General features: G+C 35.0%; 1 protein-coding gene across 1 annotated transcript; it reads right to left on the bottom strand.

Moving 5' to 3' along the window:
* Positions 1-13,155: 13,155 nt before the first annotated feature.
* LOC11414214 (beta-galactosidase) lies at positions 13,156-18,381 on the bottom strand. Its single transcript, XM_003589032.4, has 18 exons — positions 18,142-18,381; positions 17,173-17,268; positions 16,934-17,046; positions 16,789-16,855; positions 16,590-16,682; positions 16,301-16,444; positions 16,032-16,120; positions 15,831-15,936; positions 15,619-15,706; positions 15,414-15,535; positions 15,154-15,318; positions 14,878-15,053; positions 14,668-14,777; positions 14,472-14,581; positions 14,238-14,348; positions 13,988-14,098; positions 13,680-13,885; positions 13,156-13,585 (listed from the first exon to the last, which is right to left on the bottom strand). The coding sequence occupies exons 1-18, from the start codon at positions 18,319-18,321 to the stop codon at positions 13,480-13,482; spliced, it is 2,193 nt and encodes a 730-aa protein (XP_003589080.2). The 5' UTR covers positions 18,322-18,381; the 3' UTR covers positions 13,156-13,479.
* Between the last annotated feature and the right edge of the window lie 3,286 nt (positions 18,382-21,667).

Below are 21,667 nucleotides of genomic sequence, written 5' to 3'. Positions count from 1 at the left end.
TGCTTGTTAATTAAAGAAGATAACAGTATATATCGATTCAATGCAATGACAACAAATCAAAAGAAATTACATTTCAAATTCAAAGGTTTTTTTAAAAAAAGATAGAGAACGTAAATAAATGGATAGTGGAAAAAATAATGTGTTATTTACAATTTTAATCAACCTGCTTATAAGCCACTAGTCCATTTATTATTTATTTATTTATTGACGTTTTTGCCCAATAATATTCATATTATTGCTTTAAGATGATCGCTCAATAAACTCCGTGAATTGCTCAAAAATTTGCAAACACAAGCATTGGAAGTTAGGACCTGATCGGCCTGTTGGAACAAAATGTGTTTCACAATGAACCTTATTAAGTTTTGATGATAACAAGGTATTAAAAATTGTCAATTGGTTATTACTAATAATTGTTCAAGTGTACAGGACCAAAGGCTACTCAAGTTATTTCAATAGGTCTTGGAAGAACAATGGAAAGAAAAAGAAATTCTGAGCATCTGAAGAAAACTGCTCCTGAAGCTAAACTGCTCCTGAAGAGATGACGTCATCAGAAGCAGAAAGTCATCAGAAGCAACATTGTCATCAGAAGCAGAAAGTCATCAGAAGCAACATTTTCATCAGAAGCAATATCTTCACCAGAAGCTACTTTTGATCCTTTAATCAAACTGAAGATTCAAAGTTGCTGATTCTCAATTCAGTCTTATCAAAGAAGAACAAAGAATTGAAAGGGAGGTATCAACGGATATATGGATAGCACTGAGCTCTTGTCTCTCGTTAATAGAGTTGACAAAGTACAAGTGTACAACCACTACCTCCACTACTCTGTTTTCTGTCTACGCTACAAGACAAAACAACAGCCATGCCTGCAGAATTTGTACACTCAAGATGGGAATGAATTTGAAGTTTATTCTTCAAAGGACTACACCCAAATCAGGCAAAGGATCACTGGTGGATAATCAAAGGATTTCAAACGACTCTTTAGACGTGCTAATTATCTCAACGTCTCTTTCACGCCTCTATATAAAGGAGTGAAGACTTGAAGATAAAACAGAGATATACATAAGTTCAAAAGCGCCAAAACTCTGTCTATTTGATTCTACAAAGCACACTGAATTTCTGCACTGATTTGATACATCTTAGAAATTCAAAGTCTAGAGTCTTTTCTGTATTGTATTGTGAACACCACTGATTGTATATCAAGTGTTCAATTCAAACTCAATTCTCTGTATTTTTGTATGATTAGAAGTCTCTTGCCTGCGTGCTTGAGCATTAGAAGTCTCTTGCTTAGTGCTTGAGCATTGGAAGACTCTTGCGTGTGTGCTTGAGCATAGTTTTGTGAAGTCTCATACTTAGAAAGTATTGAGCAGTTGTAATCTTGTGATTATAGTGAAATCTCCTTGGAAGTGCAAGGGGGACTGGACTACTTCCGTGTTGTGGAAGGAACCAGGATAACTGCTTGTGTCTTTGTCTTTCTTTTCTCTGCTCTGTTCTTTCCGCTGCATATCTGATTCTGATCATTTCATCAGAAGCACTCTCAAACTGCTTCTGAAGTTTCATCAGAAGAAGAATTTTTTAGACAGAAAAAGAAAACACAATTCAACCCCCCCTTCTTGTGTTTTTCTCCCTTCAATTGGTATCAGAGCTTGCTCTGTTATCACAGCACTTAACCGTGTTACAGTTCAAGATCTATTAGAAAAACATGTCTGGAGATGAGGAATCAGTTACTCCAAAATACACAAGTGTCAAGCATGACTATGATACTGCTGACAAGAAAACAGACTCTGGAAAAGCTCCAAAGTTTAATGGAGATCCAGAAGAGTTTTCATGGTGGAAAACTAATATGTACAGCTTTATCATGGGATTGGATGAAGAGCTATGGGATATACTGGAAGATGGAGTTGATGATCTGGATTTGGATGAAGAAGGAGCTGCTATAGACAGAAGAATACATACTCCTGCTCAGAAGAAGCTTTATAAGAAACACCACAAGATAAGAGGAATCATTGTGGCTTCTATACCTCGCACCGAATACATGAAAATGAGTGACAAATCTACTGCGAAAGCTATGTTTGCTTCTCTTTGTGCAAACTTTGAAGGCAGCAAGAAAGTAAAAGAGGCTAAAGCTTTGATGCTAGTTCATCAGTATGAACTTTTCAGAATGAAGGATGATGAGAGTATAGAAGAAATGTACTCAAGATTTCAAACTTTAGTTTCTGGATTGCAAATACTGAAGAAAAGCTATGTTTCTTCTGATCATGTTAGTAAGATTTTGAGAAACCTACCTTCAAGATGGAGACCCAAAGTAACTGCTATTGAGGAAGCTAAGGATCTAAATACTTTAAGTGTTGAAGATCTTGTTAGCTCACTCAAAGTGCATGAAATGAGTCTAAATGAGCATGAAACCTCTAAGAAGAGTAAATCCATTGCTTTACCATCTAAAGGGAAGACCTCAAAGTCTTCCAAAGCCTACAAAGCCAGTGAATCTGAAGAAGAATCACCTGATGGAGATTCTGATGAAGATCAATCTGTAAAGATGGCTATGCTGTCCAACAAGCTTGAGTATCTGGCAAGGAAGCAGAAGAAATTTTTGAGCAAGAAAGGTAGCTACAAGAACTTCAAGAAAGAAGATCAGAAGGGATGCTTCAATTGTAAGAAGCCTGGTCATTTCATTGCTGATTGCCCTGATCTTCAGAAGGAGAAGTTTAAAGGCAAATCCAAGAAATCAAGCTTCAACTCCAGTAAATTCAGAAAGCAAATCAAAAAGAGTTTGATGGCAACCTGGGAAGATTTGGATAGTGAATCTGGTTCTGATAAAGAAGAAGCTGATGATGATGCTAAGGCAGCCGTTGGGTTGGTAGCAACAGTATCATCAGAAGCAGTATCAGAAGCTGAATCAGATTCAGAAGATGAAAATGAGGTATATTCTAAAATCCCTAGACAAGAACTTGTTGATTCTCTAAAAGAACTTTTATCACTGTTTGAACACAGAACCAATGAGTTGACAGATTTAAAAGAAAAATATGTTGATTTGATGAAACAACAAAAGTCAACTCTATTGGAACTAAAAGCTTCTGAAGAAGAACTCAAAGGGTTTAACCTCATATCAGCAACATATGAAGATAGACTCAAGAGTCTTTGTCAGAAGCTACAAGAAAAATGTGATAAAGGTTCAGGCAATAAACATGAGATTGCCTTGGATGATTTTATTATGGCTGGAATAGACAGAAGCAAAGTTGCTTCTATGATCTACAGCACATACAAGAACAAAGGCAAAGGGATTGGATATTCTGAGGAGAAATCCAAAGAATACAGTCTCAAGAGCTACTGTGATTGTATCAAGGATGGATTGAAATCCACCTTTGTGCCTGAAGGTACAAATGCTAAAACTGCTGTTCAGTCAAAACCTGAAGCTTCAGGTTCACAGGCTAAGATCACATCAAAGCCAGAGAATCTTAAGATCAAGGTAATGACAAAATCTGATCCTAAGAGTCAAAAGATTAAAATTCTGAAAAGATCAGAACCTGTTCATCAGAATCTGATTAAACCAGAATCTAAAATTCCAAAACAAAAGGATCAGAAGAACAAAGCAGCTACTACTTCTGAGAAAACAATACCAAAAGGTGTCAAACCTAAAGTATTGAGTGATCAGAAGCCACTCAGCATTCACCTTAAGGTACAAGGGAGGAAAAGTAAAACCTCCAAAGCTAACCCAAAAGGACCCATGAAGATATGGGTACCTAAATCTGAATTGGCCAAAAATGCAGGTGTGCTTAAGGGCAAGAGAGAAACAAAGGTCATGGTACCTAGACAGCGGATGTTCAAGGCACATGACTGGAGAGAAAGCTTTGTTCCTTACCCTTACAATGAAAGATGGAGGAGAAGTGAAGTTTGGTGGCAACCAAACTGGAAAGATCATTGGTACAGGTACTATTGGTAATTCCTCCATCTCAATTAATAATGTGTGGCTAGTAGATGGTCTGAAGCATAACCTATTGAGCATAAGTCAATTTTGTGACAATGGGTATGATGTAACGTTCAGTAAGACCAACTGCACACTAGTTAACAAGGATGACAAATCCATTACATTAAAGGGAAAGAGAGTTGAGAATGTCTATAAAATAAATTTCTCTGATCTGGCTGATCAGAAGGTAGTTTGCCTTCTGTCAATGAATGATAAAAAATGGGTATGGCATAAAAGGTTGGGACATGCTAATTGGAGATTAATTTCTAAAATTAGCAAGTTACAACTGGTCAAAGGATTGCCTAACATTGATTATCATTCAGATGCACTTTGTGGTGCATGTCAGAAAGGGAAAATTGTGAAAAGTTCGTTCAAATCTAAAGACATTGTATCAACCTCCAGACCCTTAGAATTACTCCATATTGATCTCTTTGGTCCAGTTAACACTGCATCCTTATATGGAAGTAAATATGGATTAGTCATTGTTGATGATTACAGCAGATGGACTTGGGTAAAATTCATTAAAAGTAAAGACTATGCATGTGAAGTGTTTAGCAGCTTCTGCACTCAAATACAATCTGAAAAAGAATTGAAAATTTTGAAAGTCAGAAGTGATCATGGTGGAGAATTTGAAAATGAGCCATTTGAACTTTTTTGTGAAAAACATGGGATTCTCCATGAGTTTTCTTCTCCTAGAACTCCACAACAAAATGGGGTTGTAGAGAGAAAGAACAGAACCTTACAAGAAATGGCCAGAACCATGATCCATGAAAACAACTTAGCTAAACATTTTTGGGCAGAAGCAGTCAATACTTCATGTTATATTCAAAATAGGATCTATATCAGACCTATGTTGGAGAAAACAGCATATGAACTCTTTAAAGGAAGAAGACCCAATATCTCTTACCTTCATCAGTTTGGATGTACTTGTTACATCTTAAACACTAAAGACTATCTGAAGAAATTTGATGCCAAGGCTCAAAGAGGAATCTTTTTAGGTTACTCTGAAAGGTCAAAGGCATACAGAGTGTATAATTCAGAAACACAATGTGTTGAAGAATCTATGCATGTAAAATTTGATGATAGAGAGCCTGGAAGTAAAACTTCAGAGCAAAGTGAAAGTAATGCAGGTACAACTGATTCTGAAGATGCATCAGAATCTGATCAACCTTCTGATTCTGAAAAGTATACAGAAGTTGAATCTAGTCCAGAAACTGAAATCACTCCAGAAGCTGAGTCTAATTCAGAAGCAGAACCTAGCCCAAAAGCACAGAATGAAATTGCTTCTGAGGACTTTCAAGATAACACTCAGCAGGTTATTCAACCTAAATTCAAGCACAAATCTTCACATCCTGAGGAGTTAATCATTGGAAGCAAAGATAGTCCTAGAAGAACAAGATCACATTTTAGACAAGAAGAGTCTTTAATAGGACTGCTTTCAATAATTGAGCCCAAAACTGTTGAAGAAGCTCTCTCAGATGATGGATGGATATTAGCTATGCAAGAAGAGCTAAATCAATTCCAAAGGAATGATGTGTGGGATCTGGTACCCAAACCTTCTCAGAAGAACATTATTGGAACAAAATGGGTATTCAGAAACAAGCTGAATGAACAAGGAGAAGTAACCAGAAACAAAGCCAGACTTGTTGCTCAAGGCTACAGTCAACAAGAAGGCATTGATTACACTGAAACATTTGCTCCAGTTGCAAGATTGGAAGCAATCAGGTTACTTCTATCCTACGCAATTAATCATGGCATAATATTATATCAAATGGATGTCAAAAGTGCCTTTCTTAATGGTATCATTGAAGAAGAAGTGTATGTTAAACAACCTCCTGGGTTTGAGGATCTTAAGCATCCTGACCATGTTTATAAACTTAAGAAATCACTATATGGCTTGAAACAAGCTCCCAGAGCTTGGTATGATAGACTAAGTAATTTCTTAATTAAAAATGATTTTGAAAGAGGACAAGTTGACACAACACTCTTCAGAAAGACTCTTAAGAAAGATATTTTGATTGTGCAAATATATGTTGATGATATAATATTTGGTTCTACTAATGCATCTCTTTGCAAAGAATTTTCTAAGATAATGCAGGATGAATTTGAAATGAGTATGATGGGAGAATTGAAATTCTTTCTGGGAATTCAAATCAACCAAAGTAAAGAAGGAGTATATGTTCATCAAACAAAATATACAAAGGAGCTTCTGAAGAAGTTCAAGCTAGAAGACTGTAAAATGATGAACACTCCAATGCATCCAACCTGCACCTTAAGCAAAGAAGATACTGGAACAGTAGTAGACCAGAAGCTTTACAGAGGTATGATTGGTTCTCTGTTATACCTCACTGCATCTAGACCTGATATTTTATTCAGTGTATGCTTGTGTGCAAGATTTCAATCAGATCCTAGAGAATCTCATTTAACTGCAGTTAAGAGAATCTTCAGGTATCTGAAAGGAACAACTAATCTTGGACTCCTGTATAGGAAATCCCTAGATTATAAGTTGATTGGATTTTGTGATGCTGATTATGCTGGTGATAGGATTGAAAGAAAATCAACCAGTGGAAATTGTCAATTCCTGGGAGAGAATCTGATATCCTGGGCAAGCAAAAGACAAGCAACTATTGCTATGTCTACAGCAGAAGCAGAGTACATTTCAGCTGCAAGTTGTTGCACACAACTACTTTGGATGAAACATCAGTTGGAAGACTATCAGATCAATGCTAACAGTATTCCCATTTATTGTGATAATACTGCTGCTATTTGTTTGTCAAAGAATCCAATTCTACATTCAAGAGCCAAGCATATTGAAATCAAACACCATTTTATCAGAGACTATGTTCAAAAAGGAATTTTAGATATACAATTCATTGATACTGAACATCAATGGGCTGACATATTTACAAAACCTTTGTCTGTTGAAAGATTTGATTTTATTAAGAAAAATTTGAACATGCATTTTGTGTCTGACTGAAAAATTGCTTGCCTCTGAATAAGAAGTTTGGTTCTGAAGTTTATTCAGAAGCATTTTGGTTCATCAGAAGCTCTTAATTGAGGTTCTGAGGAAAATGTGCTTCTGAAGATGACGTCAGCACTAAAACTTCAGAAGTGTTATTCTTTGCTTCTGAATAGCTTGGTTAGTGGGAACGGTGGAAGTTACTTTATGTAACAGCTGTCTCATTACCCAAAAGGTAGTTTTCTGAAGAGTCTCTGACGTGGTTTATTTGTATTGGAGTATAACAAAAAGGGCAATGATGTTTTATTCGCTTTTTAACATACTTACACGCGCCCCCAATTTGTCATTAATGCTATGTTTGTTTGTCTCTATTGAATTGCAAACGGTTTAATAAAAACACTAAGTCAATTCACACACTACTCACTTCACAACAAACACTTTCTATTTTTCTTCTCAACCCTCTGCGAACGTAAGCGCATTCTCTCATCCTCTCAAAAACTCTTTAGAACCCTAAAACCACTTCATATCAATGGCATCTTCAAGTTCTGCCGGTGGTTCTTCATCGAATATGGATATAGATACTCCTGCTTATGAAATCAAAGGAAGAACTATGTCGATTGAGGAATGGGATCTAATCATTCAAGCGGAAAATCCAGTGGATTTCACTTCTCTAACTCATCATGGATGCGACTTGGTAAGATTCTACAAAAAGCAGAAGCTGATGAGTTACTTCAGTCTTCTCAACGGTCCTACTTATGAAGTGCTTGTCAGACAATTCTGGGTAAGAGCTTCAGTGTTTGACAAAGTTGCTGCTAAACAGGAAGAAGCTCAGATGATTCTGGTTGATCCTACTTTGGAGGGAAAAACCAGAGAAGAAATGGGTCTACTCGCCTTCACTGGGACTGAGATTAGATCAAACGTCATGGGGATTCCTGTAACAATTAATGAGCATGTGATTGCTCAAGCCATGAGAAGGGATGCTTCTGGGACATACGATGGAGAAGAGATTCCTAACCCCAGAACAAGCCCATGGAAGGAGATAGTAAACAACACTATCTACGGATCAAAGGATGCTAAGCCTTACAGCACCTTAAGCATGGAAAAGAAAATGCTGCTGAAGATCCAAAATGAAAACATTTTTCCCAAAGGTGGAGGAAATGATCAACCTTCACTTGGTCACAAAGTCTTTCTGCATCACACCATCTCTCAGGAAACAACAATGAACGTTCCCAAGTATATGTTTAAATACATGATCAAGGAACTCAAGAAGAGCCAGATGGAGAACAGGAAGTTTGTTCCCTATGGAAGGCTGCTCTCCATAATCTTTCAAGAAGGAGGACTCCTAAGTGCCCTGAAAGACGTGGGTATTTATGATAATCAGAAGCTGGGAGCAGTCACAGGGAAAATAATCAATGGGGCAACTCTAGTCAAGATGAGGCTGATTTCAACTTGCAAGAAACTAGATACAGATATGCATGAATCTGATGTCATATCTGATCTAGTCACTCATCACATCCCTATCTGCAAGAAAGATCCCCTGGATGTGCAGAGGGCCTACATCTTGGACTACTACAAGAGCTACAACAAGAAAATCAGCCTGAAAGATATCCCAGAAGAAATGTATGGTGGTGATCTGCCTGTGGCCAAAGGCAGAAAATCTAAAAAGAAGCAGATCACCAAGGAAGAATACCTTGCTGAAGATGCTACTGAGGTGGGTGCTCAGAAGCATAAGAAAGCTAAGAAGGAAAAATCTGCTATGTCCACCATTCTTGAGGAAGTGGAGGATTTGGATGATGTCCCTCTTATCAGAAAAAGGACAAGGAGTACTCAAGAAACAGCAGAACAGCCTGCTTCTGAACAAGCTGGTTCTGAACAAGCTGCTTCTGATCAAGCTGCTTCTGAAAAGCCTTCAAGTCCCAAAAATAAAAGAGAAGCTGCTCTTCAGACCATCAAAAGGAAGAGGTCTAATTCAACAAGAAATCTGAAGACAGCTGAAGGAAGAAGGGAAGAAATGTTGAAAGAACTGGAAGAGAACTGGGATGAAGACTCTAGCCCCAAGAAGGCAAAAAGGACTGCAACTTCTGAGCCCATAGTCATGCCCAGTTTTGAAATGACTGAAGAAATGAGGCAGTACGCTAGAGAGGTTTCTGCATCCAAGATAGCAGAAAAGAAAAGGTTGAAGGAAGTATTTGAGAAAGAAAGGGATGAGCGTCTCAAGGCTGCAGGGTATGTGCCTACTCCTGACATTGCTGCTTTAGCGTCTGAGTTAGAAACAGTTCAGTATGGAGCAACTCTGCTTTCTCAAGCCTTGAAGAATAAGCAAGCTTCAGGAGCAACTTCATCAGATCCAGTTTCAACAGCTCCAGAAGCAATTCATCCAGAAGCTCAGTCTTCAGGTAATCCATCTAATGCTCCAACTAATACTCAGATTCCATCTCTACCCTCTTCACCCTCTTCATCATCAACAGAATCAGATGACAAACCCCTTAGCCAACACATAGACAAGCTTCTTAAAACCAAACCTACCAAACTAACAGATTTAGGAACACTTGACTGGGAGCAAACTCAAATAGAATTTTCTAAGAATAGAATTAAACTTTGTGAGAAATTCAATTTGCCTCCTACTCATCCACTCTATCCAGATAATCCTGAACCTGTTAGTGTACAACCTCAACCCAACCCAGAACCTACAACAAACTCACCACATAACTCAACCACACAAAAAGCCTCTGAAGTAGCTTCAGATGCAACTACTTCAGAAACTCCCCAACACCAAGAATCCTCAACCCTTCACAACTTAGAAAAACATCTAGGTGGTGAAATGCAACCAACACCCACTAAGGCCTCTAAGACAGTTCCTGAAAAGACTGTTTTGGAAACCCAAACAGAAACCCAAACCATCCCTGAGCAAACTGTTCAGGAGCAAACTGCCTCTGAACAAGTTGCTTCTGACCAAACAGCTCCTGACCATCAAACAATACCCTCTGACCATCAAACAACAGAACAACAACAACCAGACTCACCCACTATAATAGACTTAACCTCTGACCAACCAACCACATCAAATACAACTCAAACTGAACCTTCACCCATCCCTGACCATATCCTAGAGTCTGAGTATATAGAGGAACAGCTGATCAGACTTAGTGATGAGATTCAGGCACTGATTCTTCGCAGAACAGTTCCTGCACCTCCTATTCACTATTATGATCAGTGGATGGATCTTCAGAAGAGCTTTGATGAGTTGCTGGATCAACTCAGAACCAAATGTGTGTCATCTCACTCTGCAATGCTGAAGAAGCTTTTGGATGATATGCATGAAGCAGCTAAGGACAAAGAGCTGAATTATGTACCTCTTCTGGACATCACTCCTTTCTATCCTGAAGAAGAGTATATCACAAGAGCTGCAAGAAGAATGAGGGAAAAGGATGAGCTACTTAAGAAGAAAGATGAACAGATCAAGTATCTCTTAGAACAGCTGTATAAGCAAGCCCAACCTTAGTTGCACACCCAACTCTAGCTTGTTTTTACTTTTGTTCTGTGTAGTCTTATCTTTGTACCTTAACCTTCATTTATAAATATTATCATTGTTTCTGAAATATTATGTTCTATTTTCTTTAACTCTAATGATATTTATTGATTTTAATGTCATATGCTCTGATACTTCTTGCTCTGAAATATTATGTTTTTATTTGGTTATATGCTCTGCTACTCTGTCTTTTGTTCTTATTCTTTTTGTTGATGACAAAAGGGGGAGTAAATGTATAGTATTTGTTAAGGCACTGAGCCCTACTATAACCACTTCTAAATTTCTTTTAAATACTTCTGATTTGATTTTATAAGTATTTTATTGAAATTTAATTAATAAGAATAGAACTTAGGGGGAGCTTACAAACCTCACCTTAAAGAACTATTAGACTCAGGGGGAGCTTACAAACCTCTGTCCCAGTAGTCAACTTATTAATTAGATCAACAACAATTGAACATTTTAAATACTATTGTTTGTCATCATCAAAAAGGGGGAGATTGTTGGAACAAAATGTGTTTCACAATGAACCTTATTAAGTTTTGATGATAACAAGGTATTAAAAATTGTCAATTGGTTATTACTAATAATTGTTCAAGTGTACAGGACCAAAGGCTACTCAAGTTATTTCAATAGGTCTTGGAAGAACAATGGAAAGAAAAAGAAATTCTGAGCATCTGAAGAAAACTGCTCCTGAAGCTAAACTGCTCCTGAAGAGATGACGTCATCAGAAGCAGAAAGTCATCAGAAGCAACATTGTCATCAGAAGCAGAAAGTCATCAGAAGCAACATTTTCATCAGAAGCAATATCTTCACCAGAAGCTACTTTTGATCCTTTAATCAAACTGAAGATTCAAAGTTGCTGATTCTCAATTCAGTCTTATCAAAGAAGAACAAAGAATTGAAAGGGAGGTATCAACGGATATATGGATAGCACTGAGCTCTTGTCTCTCGTTAATAGAGTTGACAAAGTACAAGTGTACAACCACTACCTCCACTACTCTGTTTTCTGTCTACGCTACAAGACAAAACAACAGCCATGCCTGCAGAATTTGTACACTCAAGATGGGAATGAATTTGAAGTTTATTCTTCAAAGGACTACACCCAAATCAGGCAAAGGATCACTGGTGGATAATCAAAGGATTTCAAACGACTCTTTAGACGTGCTAATTATCTCAACGTCTCTTTCACGCCTCTATATAAAGGAGTGAAGACTTGAAGATAAAACAGAGATATACATAAGTTCAAAAGCGCCAAAACTCTGTCTATTTGATTCTACAAAGCACACTGAATTTCTGCACTGATTTGATACATCTTAGAAATTCAAAGTCTAGAGTCTTTTCTGTATTGTATTGTGAACACCACTGATTGTATATCAAGTGTTCAATTCAAACTCAATTCTCTGTATTTTTGTTTGATTAGAAGTCTCTTGCCTGCGTGCTTGAGCATTAGAAGTCTCTTGCTTAGTGCTTGAGCATTGGAAGACTCTTGCGTGTGTGCTTGAGCATAGTTTTGTGAAGTCTCATACTTAGAAAGTATTGAGCAGTTGTAATCTTGTGATTATAGTGAAATCTCCTTGGAAGTGCAAGGGGGACTGGACTACTTCCGTGTTGTGGAAGGAACCAGGATAACTGCTTGTGTCTTTGTCTTTCTTTTCTCTGCTCTGTTCTTTCCGCTGCATATCTGATTCTGATCATTTCATCAGAAGCACTCTCAAACTGCTTCTGAAGTTTCATCAGAAGAAGAATTTTTTAGACAGAAAAAGAAAACACAATTCAACCCCCCCTTCTTGTGTTTTTCTCCCTTCACGGCCTTTTAAGATAAAAAAAAGTGTCTTCTTTCAAACAAAAAAAAGATAAAAAAAAGTGTCTATTTGCGATCCAATGTGATGAGCAACTCCGATAGACCTATTGAGCAATTATCTTACTTCGTAAAAGTAGGGAACAAAAAGAGGCTTTCACAAGTTAAAGTTTTCTAGCTTTCTTTGTTTGATTTCCTTGGGGTTAACCCCATTTTTCGTCATAAAAAAGAACTTGTGAAATCCAAAACCTATTAAGGTAAATCAGTCTTACTCTAAGATCGAATGCTTGTATTTTGATAGACTATCTTCTTCCTAAAAATCTTCATTGTTGATTTGTGATAGTCACCTCTTGGCATTTACCTTTTCCCTCGGTTGCTTGCAGATCAAGCCAACTCAGTAATTAGTTCTTTTTTGTTTTTGTTTTGATGGTTGTAGCTATACTCATAGGGTAGTGGCTATAAGTATATATAAAGCCGTAGGACTAACAATCATGAGAACATTTTGTACATGAGATAAAAGCATTGGAGAAGTAAAGAATAAGGGAAACTGTTGTGAGAGAACTTTTATGATTTCATAGTTGAATCATACTTGAAATTTAAGGTGTAACTCTCATATTCATCATAGTGATTTTATTGTCGGATTTTGTCCCAGAGATGTTGAGCAATGTAAACTCCGTTAACAATCTCTCGCATTTCCTCTCTTTCTCCCTTTGAAGTTTCTTCCATTTTTTCTTGCATTATCGATTATGATTTTACTCAATTGTTTCTGTGAGCTTTTGCAATTGTGTGTTCATTGATTTTTTTTCATTCATTGAATCTTGATTAACAAAGTCACAACATTTATGTAAGATTTGTTGATTGTGATGTAATAAGACAAATTTTCAAAAGCCATTTGCAAGCAACTTTCATCCCTCTCAATTTGTTCTTTACATGATTCCAATGTAAAGAGAAACAAATTTATTTATGGCAAAATGGAGCAATAAATAGTGCTCAATCTTCTCAGTTACAAGCTCTATAATTCATGGAACAATATTCACCAAAATAGTTTGGCTTTGTAAAGTAGTAGTATAAATTATACAACATCTCTGCATCCAATCTTTTGGTGTAAACTTGAACTACCAGAAAAAGATGGAGCATCAATGTTAAATATGAAACATTTTACACACGTGAATATAATAATAAAATTTAAACCATATTAATTTGGTAATTTGGTAGAATCAAATAATCAAACTTTATGTTCTTTTCACCAATGAAATTCCAGTAGGGTCACCTCCCCATTCTTCTAGAACAACCAAGACGTTCCCACTCGAACTCAACCATGACCGAGGAATATGATACCTATCCAAAGATTTAAAAAAAAAAAAAAATTACTCTCATAATCTTCGATTACTTACATCATTATTGTAAAGTACCACGTTATATGAAATCTTACCATTTCTGTGTTGGTTCTCCACAATTTGTCCTGCATTTTGGATTAGTAAAAGTTCCAGCATAATTACATTCATCACAATTGCCATGTGCTATATATGCAGGCCAATGACGACCAATGCTTTGATCGTTTATCCATATTTCACCCTTTCCCATGCTACTCATATCTAGTGCCACTGGATCATTGCCACTCGGTGCGTCAAAGGTTGTCTAACAAGATATATGAATAAAATGGCTCAGATTTCATGAAAATGTAGATGGTCATATGTAACATCGACAAAGTTGTAGCATTTTTAGTACAAATATTCTTACCTTGTACCATGTCAAAGGTTGTTTTTTAGCCAATGATGATCCTTGTGTCCAATCAATGGAGGAACTTCCAGTTATGGTATGAAGGCTCAATGATTCACCTTTTAGTCCAACCTATCCAACAACATAAAATTTGTCTCAACAATGTACATAATAATAAAATTTTGACTTAAATATGATTTTAATCTCTATAAATACTAAGATTTGTATTTCAATGTTACTAGCATGCAAATGAATATGCAATATATCAAACCTTGTAAGACCATTTCTGCCAAGACAAGTCTCTTGTCCCCTCATCTAGACCCTTCAATCTTACTGGGCCTAACACCCCAACATTCCATGTTTCAAAGTGCAGGCCAACATTCTGGTATTAATTTGAAAGTAGAAAAAGATTAATATAATACTTATCATAAATTTGAAAAATGTCGCCTAAAATGTGCGACCGGAGCAGCCAAAAGGGGTGTGCGTCAAAAAAGAGAATACTAACCGGAAGACCCACAGCAACACTAAGTAAAGAAATCTTGTTATTGCCGACCTTTAGGTTCACACTTTCACTGAATGTTACTTTAGGATTGTCCAATCCTCCATACACAGTTCCTACATTCATATATAACTTGTTAATTTAGAATTTATAAATTGAATTTATCATGAAGGAATTTCTAAAGAAGAAAAGGCATACTGACCTGAAAGTTGACCATTAACAAAAACATGTAGAACATGACCTGCTGAATTTATGGTAAGAGTAGGAAATTGACCATTCTTAATAAAACTTTCACTAGGACTAATGTTGACACTGAAAATGGATAAATAATAGAGTTAGTATCAAGACTCAATAGTTAAAATTCCAAATTTTTAATGTGTTTTAAGTTAGGAAAGTTAAAAAAAAATCTTACTCTGTCAAATACCACAAATAATCTGAAGAATCGCGAGTAACATTGATTTGCTCCCAAAGTGCATTTGCTATGATGGAATCGTCATCACTGGAGTAGGCAGGCTCTTCACTGTATGACTGCCAATCAAATGTAGTCTCCACGGGAGTCATCCTTTTATGGAAGCTATGTCCATTAACCTACATGACATTGGTAAAATTTTATAAATGTTCACACTTCGAAAAACATCTAACGTGGTAAATACAAACTTATTTAACATATTCTATTATCTTGTGTTACCGTTGCCGTGTTGAAAACTACAGTTTTGCAATCAGGAAGAATGCTGACAGACCAAGGTGGTAGATCATATTGGCCATTTCCAAATGTAACCGTTGCCGCAGATTTTGTGTCGTAGTTTGCAAGGAATGCAGCACAAATACTGGTATTTACGTAGTACACATGTGCCTAAGATTACATTAACAAAAAAAAATCAAACTAAGCTTCAATAAAGTAACAATTTTGGACCATAATCTTATCATGAACTAAGTCATAGACTTTACCTCAAGGTTTTTATTTCCAAGCCATGTGACTGTAGGATCCACAGAAATCAAAGCTGGCTCACATTGTTTTATTGCTTTATGTAAATTTTTCAAATGGCTCCATTTTGGTTCATTTGGAAGTCCTAATATTTTGAAAGGCGTTAAAATTTTTCTAATTGTTAGGTTATAACTCAAACCATGAAACAATTTAAACCTTACTGCATACCATATTCATCAATAGGAGCATCATAATCATAGCTTGTGGCAATAAAAAGACCACTAGATGTTCTACCAAAATTAGTTCCTCCATGGTACTACAATCAAATATAAAGATATGAGATTAAAATCAAGTTTCTAGATCATATATTTGTATAATGAGATCTTAGAAGTATTCACACAGGATTAATCAAATTTAATTAAGTCATCATATTCATATACCATATAGTAGTTAACAAAGGAGCCACGATTTTGTATGAATCTAGCAACTGAGTATGCCAAGTCTTCAGTTGGTCTATGAGATATAGCACCACCGAAATCAGTGTACCTACAGAATAGGTAACATAAAAATTAAACATATGATCCCAAATGAAATATTTATAGCTTTAAATTAATGGTAGCATTTGAATGAGCATGACTTACCAGCCAGACCAATTCTCAGTCCACATTTTGGGTTTAAAGTTCTCGTTGGGAGTGAAATTTTCACAGTAATATCCATTGCAAGTGTCAATCTACAACATAGTTCAGTAAATATATATCAAACAGAGAAAGATGAAAGTAAGAATAAATTAATATTAGTTTATAAACACACACATTAACATGCAACACATCATCTTTAAAGCAATGACTCCGACAAATATGTCTGACACGACACAGACACAGACACACCAACAATGTTAATGTAAACTTACAACGGGATCAGGGGCGTCTTCTTGCTTGCACATGTCCCAAGGTACACCAGTATCTAGACCTACAGCCATTTGAGCAGCCCATTTTGTGTAAGCCTTTCCAGGAGCACCAATTTCCCATTCCACAGGTCCATACTCATTCTCAATCTATGGATTCAAATGGATACCCATTTTCATTATTAGATTAAATTAGGCATAACTTATTATTGTAATTGGCTGCAACATAAACTATATAATAAAAAAATGTTACCCAAAATAAGACAACATATTTAAATATAATTTCTTTATTTACCTGAGACATAATTATTGGACCACCCTGAGTTTGAAACAAACTCTCTGCTTTCATCATGGTCACAATTTTGGTGGTGAATTTTTGCATAGCAGCCTAACATATATACATCATGCCAAAATTTTGGATTAATAAAAAAAAAAAAATCAACTATTCATAAATAAATCATTAGAATAATGATGCTCAAAATTGAAACTCCAACCTTAAATGGCTCATTGTCTGTTCTGAAAGCCATCCCAGGAACATACTTGAGCCAAACAGGAAATCCTCTGCACATAAATAATTAATTCATTTTAGAATACTATTTTATTTTATTTTTGTATTAATCTTCATCTTAAAATCATTACCCATAATTCCATTCAGCACAAACGTAGGGACCAATACGCAAGTGAACATAAAGACCAGCTTGTTGTGCTAGCTTGACAAACTTTACCAAGTCAAATCTATCTTCGAAGTAATACTGAAAATTTTCAACATTGTATGAAACTTGAATGAGTAAAAAACATTAATAAAAAAACAACCAAAGGGTCTATTTATATAGAAATTGAATTGAAGCACAATTCATGGAAATAAATATCTTCATTACATTTCCAGGAGAAGGCTCATGTCCATTCCAAAATACATATGTTTGAATAACATCAAGGCCTCCATCTTTAGCCTTTTGAAATAAGTCTGGCCACATCTGCATTAAGAAACATATTTGATGAATTTTTAGCGGGAAAAATTATGTACACAAGACTCAAATCCAAGACATTGCATAAGATAAATCTATGTTGTATAGATACAGATATGGGATACAGTTTTTTTTTTATTTCTTAAAAAAATTAAGGTACTATACTACTATATGCTAATATTTATTTTCATATAATTAGAAAATAAAGAAAGCTGTCCATTGCATGTTATTCAGAGATGTTGGGGTTCGAAACCTAGACATCTCATTTAGTCAATAATCTCCTTATTTTAAAATTTGACAATTTTGGTTTTCCATAAAATATGATGATATGTCTTATTTTAACGAGTGCTCCCGGAGCACTCTTTAAGAAATAAAAAAAAAAAAAAAAAAAAAAAACTATTTTATAAAAAATTTAAATATTTCGATTTTCAATGTATTAATTACACATTTTTATAAAAAGTTACCATTTAAAAATCTTAAAGAGTGTCCTCGTTAATATTTTCGATCAAGTTTTTAAGGGAAGCTTTCTTACAAGTTGATTTTTTTTCTTATCATCAGATCATGTATAGTATTACGTCATTAAAACATGTTACATTACTGACTTTTTAGTTCAAAAATACCAGGAAGGGACCAAAAATTTTAGATTTTAAAATAGGATGATCAAATCCACAAAATGGTGAAAAAACGGGACCACGATTAAGTAAAATAAATGACATAATTTAATGTTGTTGCCAAATAACAACAAACATATACATAATTTTGGTTCATGCTTGGATCTATCTGTAAAATGAATAAATAAAAGAGAAAGGAAAGCAATAATTTGGAAAACAAAAAAACAAAAACTAATGTTTGTATGGAGGTAGTGGAGTGGAATGAGTGTACCTCGGGTGTGCTTCTTGGATAGTGGATAGAGCCAGATATCAAAATTCTTCTTTGTCCATCAATCACAAGGGCTTTGTGATCATAACTTACTGAAGCAGTAACACCACAAACCCACAAACACAATAATAAAATCAACCCCAGCATGTGAAACTCTTTTTGCATTGTTAAACTCTCCATCATCAAAACTCTTGAATAGCTGAATTCAGCTATTTTTCTCAACCCAACAATGGTGTGTCTTTTGCTGCCTTCACTTCTATTTGATAATATGATATTTATAAGAGTAAAAAGGTGAATAAGGGACTAAGAGAAAACGGCTTCTAGTTTTTGTTTGTGGACAGATGTTACTTTTTGAGAGATAGAATGTTTTGTTACAAGGTGAGGTGTGTGCTTTTGATGGGTGAGCTGAGGTGAAGGGAATGCAAATGAAAGTGCTTTTTGTAGATTTGGAAAACGATGGGAAGAGAAGGGGGGAGTGTCATTATGTGACTCGTTGCTCTTCTAAATCATTCACATCATTCTTCACAAGCATTGCCCGTTAAGGAAACTTTAGCTCTTTAGCTTTGTGCAGGAAGATTACATTTTAAGAAAATATATATTTATTAAAAAGAAGCAATTTTTCTATCTAGTATTGTTTCAACTTCAAGTTTGTCACACCACCTTCTCATGTATTATCGGCTTTAGGTTTAAGTTCTTTACGATTTTGTGTTTTATAAAAAAAAAAATGTCTCATTGGATTGAAGAATTAGGATGTTGCTTATTAACTACTCTTGACCTCGATTTTCAAACAATGTGGGAGGTTTAGATGTATTGGAACAATAATGTCATAGTCGAGGCTAAGGGGGTAAAGGGTCGGCCAACCATGGTGTGTGGCTTAGACCTCGTTCCTACATGCAACATCAATGTTTCGACCTCAAGTTTATCATATCATCTTTCAAGGTATTGTCCATTTTATATGTAAGACCTTCATGATTTTGTCATTTATAAAATGTGTCTCGTTAAATGAGAAGTGTGGATGTTGTTTATAAACTTCACTTGATCTCGATTCTTAAACGATGTCTAGCTTTTAAGTGTACTAGAATAATTAATAATGAGAAATACTTGATGTCACAGCCCTAAATTGTTGTACTTATGTGCCCTGCGAAATCTAAAGAGGGGGTGAATAAAGTTTCAGGATTTTTGAACGAAAACATGGTTTTCAAAACTAGAGTTTTAAGAAAAGGGTACACTATTGTATTGCAAGAGGCCAAGATTGAAAAAGAAAAAAAAAATACCACTCCCTCCGTTTTAAAAACGAATGTCATTTTAACAAAACAAAATTGTTTTAAATGAATATCACTTTCAATACAATAATAACTTTTTCTTTTTCTTCAATTAATATATATATATATGAAAAATGTTATTTCTCGCGACAGATTATTGCCCGAGAGTTTCCCGAATACACTTTTATACTGGTTTTTTTTATACAAAAATTTCCTGTTGTTAAGCGGTTCCGTGAATTGTGGCAAATTGAGATAGAACTTCCCACTACACTACTAACTTCCTTGTATTATGGAAAAACATGAGTTTTAATTGGTTAAACTTCTTGGGATGATTTCGGGAAATTATTTCTCGCTGGATATAGCAGTCCCCTCTATATATATATATATATATGGTTTTGCTAGAAGCCCATGAATTTGTCTTTTAGCAATCCAAACATTAGGGTGTGATTTCCACTTTTTGGTTATATCTTTGTTAAAACACACCTTCATAAAAATTAGTTGGTGTTTTTTAACAAATACTCATATAATAACTTGTTAAAAGACACCTTCATAAAATGTGTCTTTTAGCAAAATCAATATATATATATATATATATATATATATATATATACACACACACACATTTATACATGAGAATGGTGAGAATGAATATGAGTCATTAGATTAAAAAGGAAAGGTTGAAATTTAATTATCAATTAAAACAATCACGTATTCTACCATTCTCCAACATTTCTCCTTTTCAATGAACTGTTCATCTTCTGTGAGAGAAAAACGTATTTGAATGCTGTTTTCTTTCAACAGAAATTTATTCAAAAATATTCCTTTTAATTGATACAAAATTTGTAGAAACGTGAAAGCCCAAGGATTGTTGCCTCTAGTTTTTTCTTTTCAATGAAAACTGAGATTTGTAAAAATTAAGGTACTTGGGTTTTTTTTATCTCTGGTATTGTTGAAATTGAAACATACGTTTTTGATTAATTTACTTACATGAATTAAAAGACGAGACCCATATTCTTATATCTGAGTAAATTTGATTTCTTTAATAATAGAATTGATGCTCCACTGGGAATATCCCAGTAAACGGAAAATAATTATGTTAAGATGAACAATGGAAATTCAATTTTAACAATTTATCATGAATTTTACTGATACGGCGGCCACAAGAAGGAGAAAGGCAGAAATTGAAATAAGGGTTGACAGTATTGAAGGGGAATTCATAGAAAATTGGTTTGGAGAAGATGCAACATGAATTGGATAGGTTTCACCACATGGGTTGCAGGTATTTGGAAGAAGAAGAAGAGGTGCACGCGTGATAAGAAATGGAGAGGCACACACTTATTTTAATTGTGTTTTTTAATCCTAGCCATTAAATCTTAATCTAAAGGCTGAAAATGCATTTTCACATTCTCACATAAAAACATTATTCTCACAAGATATGTCCTATATATATATATATATATACACACACACACACTACTACTACTTCCAAAGTATTACTTTTTCTTTAATGAAAAATAAACCAATAGTTAATTATGATAATTTGGTAAAATAACTTCTCTCTTTTAATTAATATATTTCTTAATATGTGCGTAAAAACCTTAAACGATATTAATTTTGAAACGGATAGAGTAAAATATTTGATGTTTCGATTGAAAACTAATTCAATTCATGTTTCAACCATTTGTTCAAGATTCTGTAAAATAAAGGTTTAATTGCACTTTTGGATCCCTATCTTTCCTAAAGTTGTGATTTTGGCCCCCTAACTAATTAAAATACAAACAGCCCCCTATGTATTGTATCTTTGGCAGTTTTGGCCCCCAAGGTCAATTTTGACTTGGTCTTCGCTGACGTGGCATCCACATCGCTTAATTTTTTTAATAAAAATATTTTTTAAATAAAAAAATATACTTTTTAAAGTAATTTAAAAAATACAAATATATATATATATATATATATATATTTTTTTAATAATTAAAAAATAAAAAATACACATGGCGTCCACGTGTGCATTGAACGAGTCAAAATTGGCATTGGGGCCAAAACTGCCAAAGATCCAATACATAGGGGGTTGTTTTGTATTTTAATTAGTTAGGGGGCCAAAATCACAATTTTTGGAAAGATAGGGAGCCAAATGTGCAATTAAACCTAAAATAAATAAGCATCTTGTTAACGAGTGTCCTAAGGGCACTATTTAAGGATTCATAATAAAGAAATAGAAATGTTAACTTGTGCCCTTAAGGCAAGTTAAGGAGTTAAATGTAAAAACT

The sequence above is a fragment of the Medicago truncatula genome, chromosome 1 (assembly GCF_003473485.1).
Source record: "Medicago truncatula cultivar Jemalong A17 chromosome 1, MtrunA17r5.0-ANR, whole genome shotgun sequence".
NCBI classification, from domain to species: domain Eukaryota; kingdom Viridiplantae; phylum Streptophyta; class Magnoliopsida; order Fabales; family Fabaceae; genus Medicago; species Medicago truncatula.
Note: the sequence above shows the minus strand (reverse complement) of the source record. Positions and strands in the feature narration are given on the sequence as shown.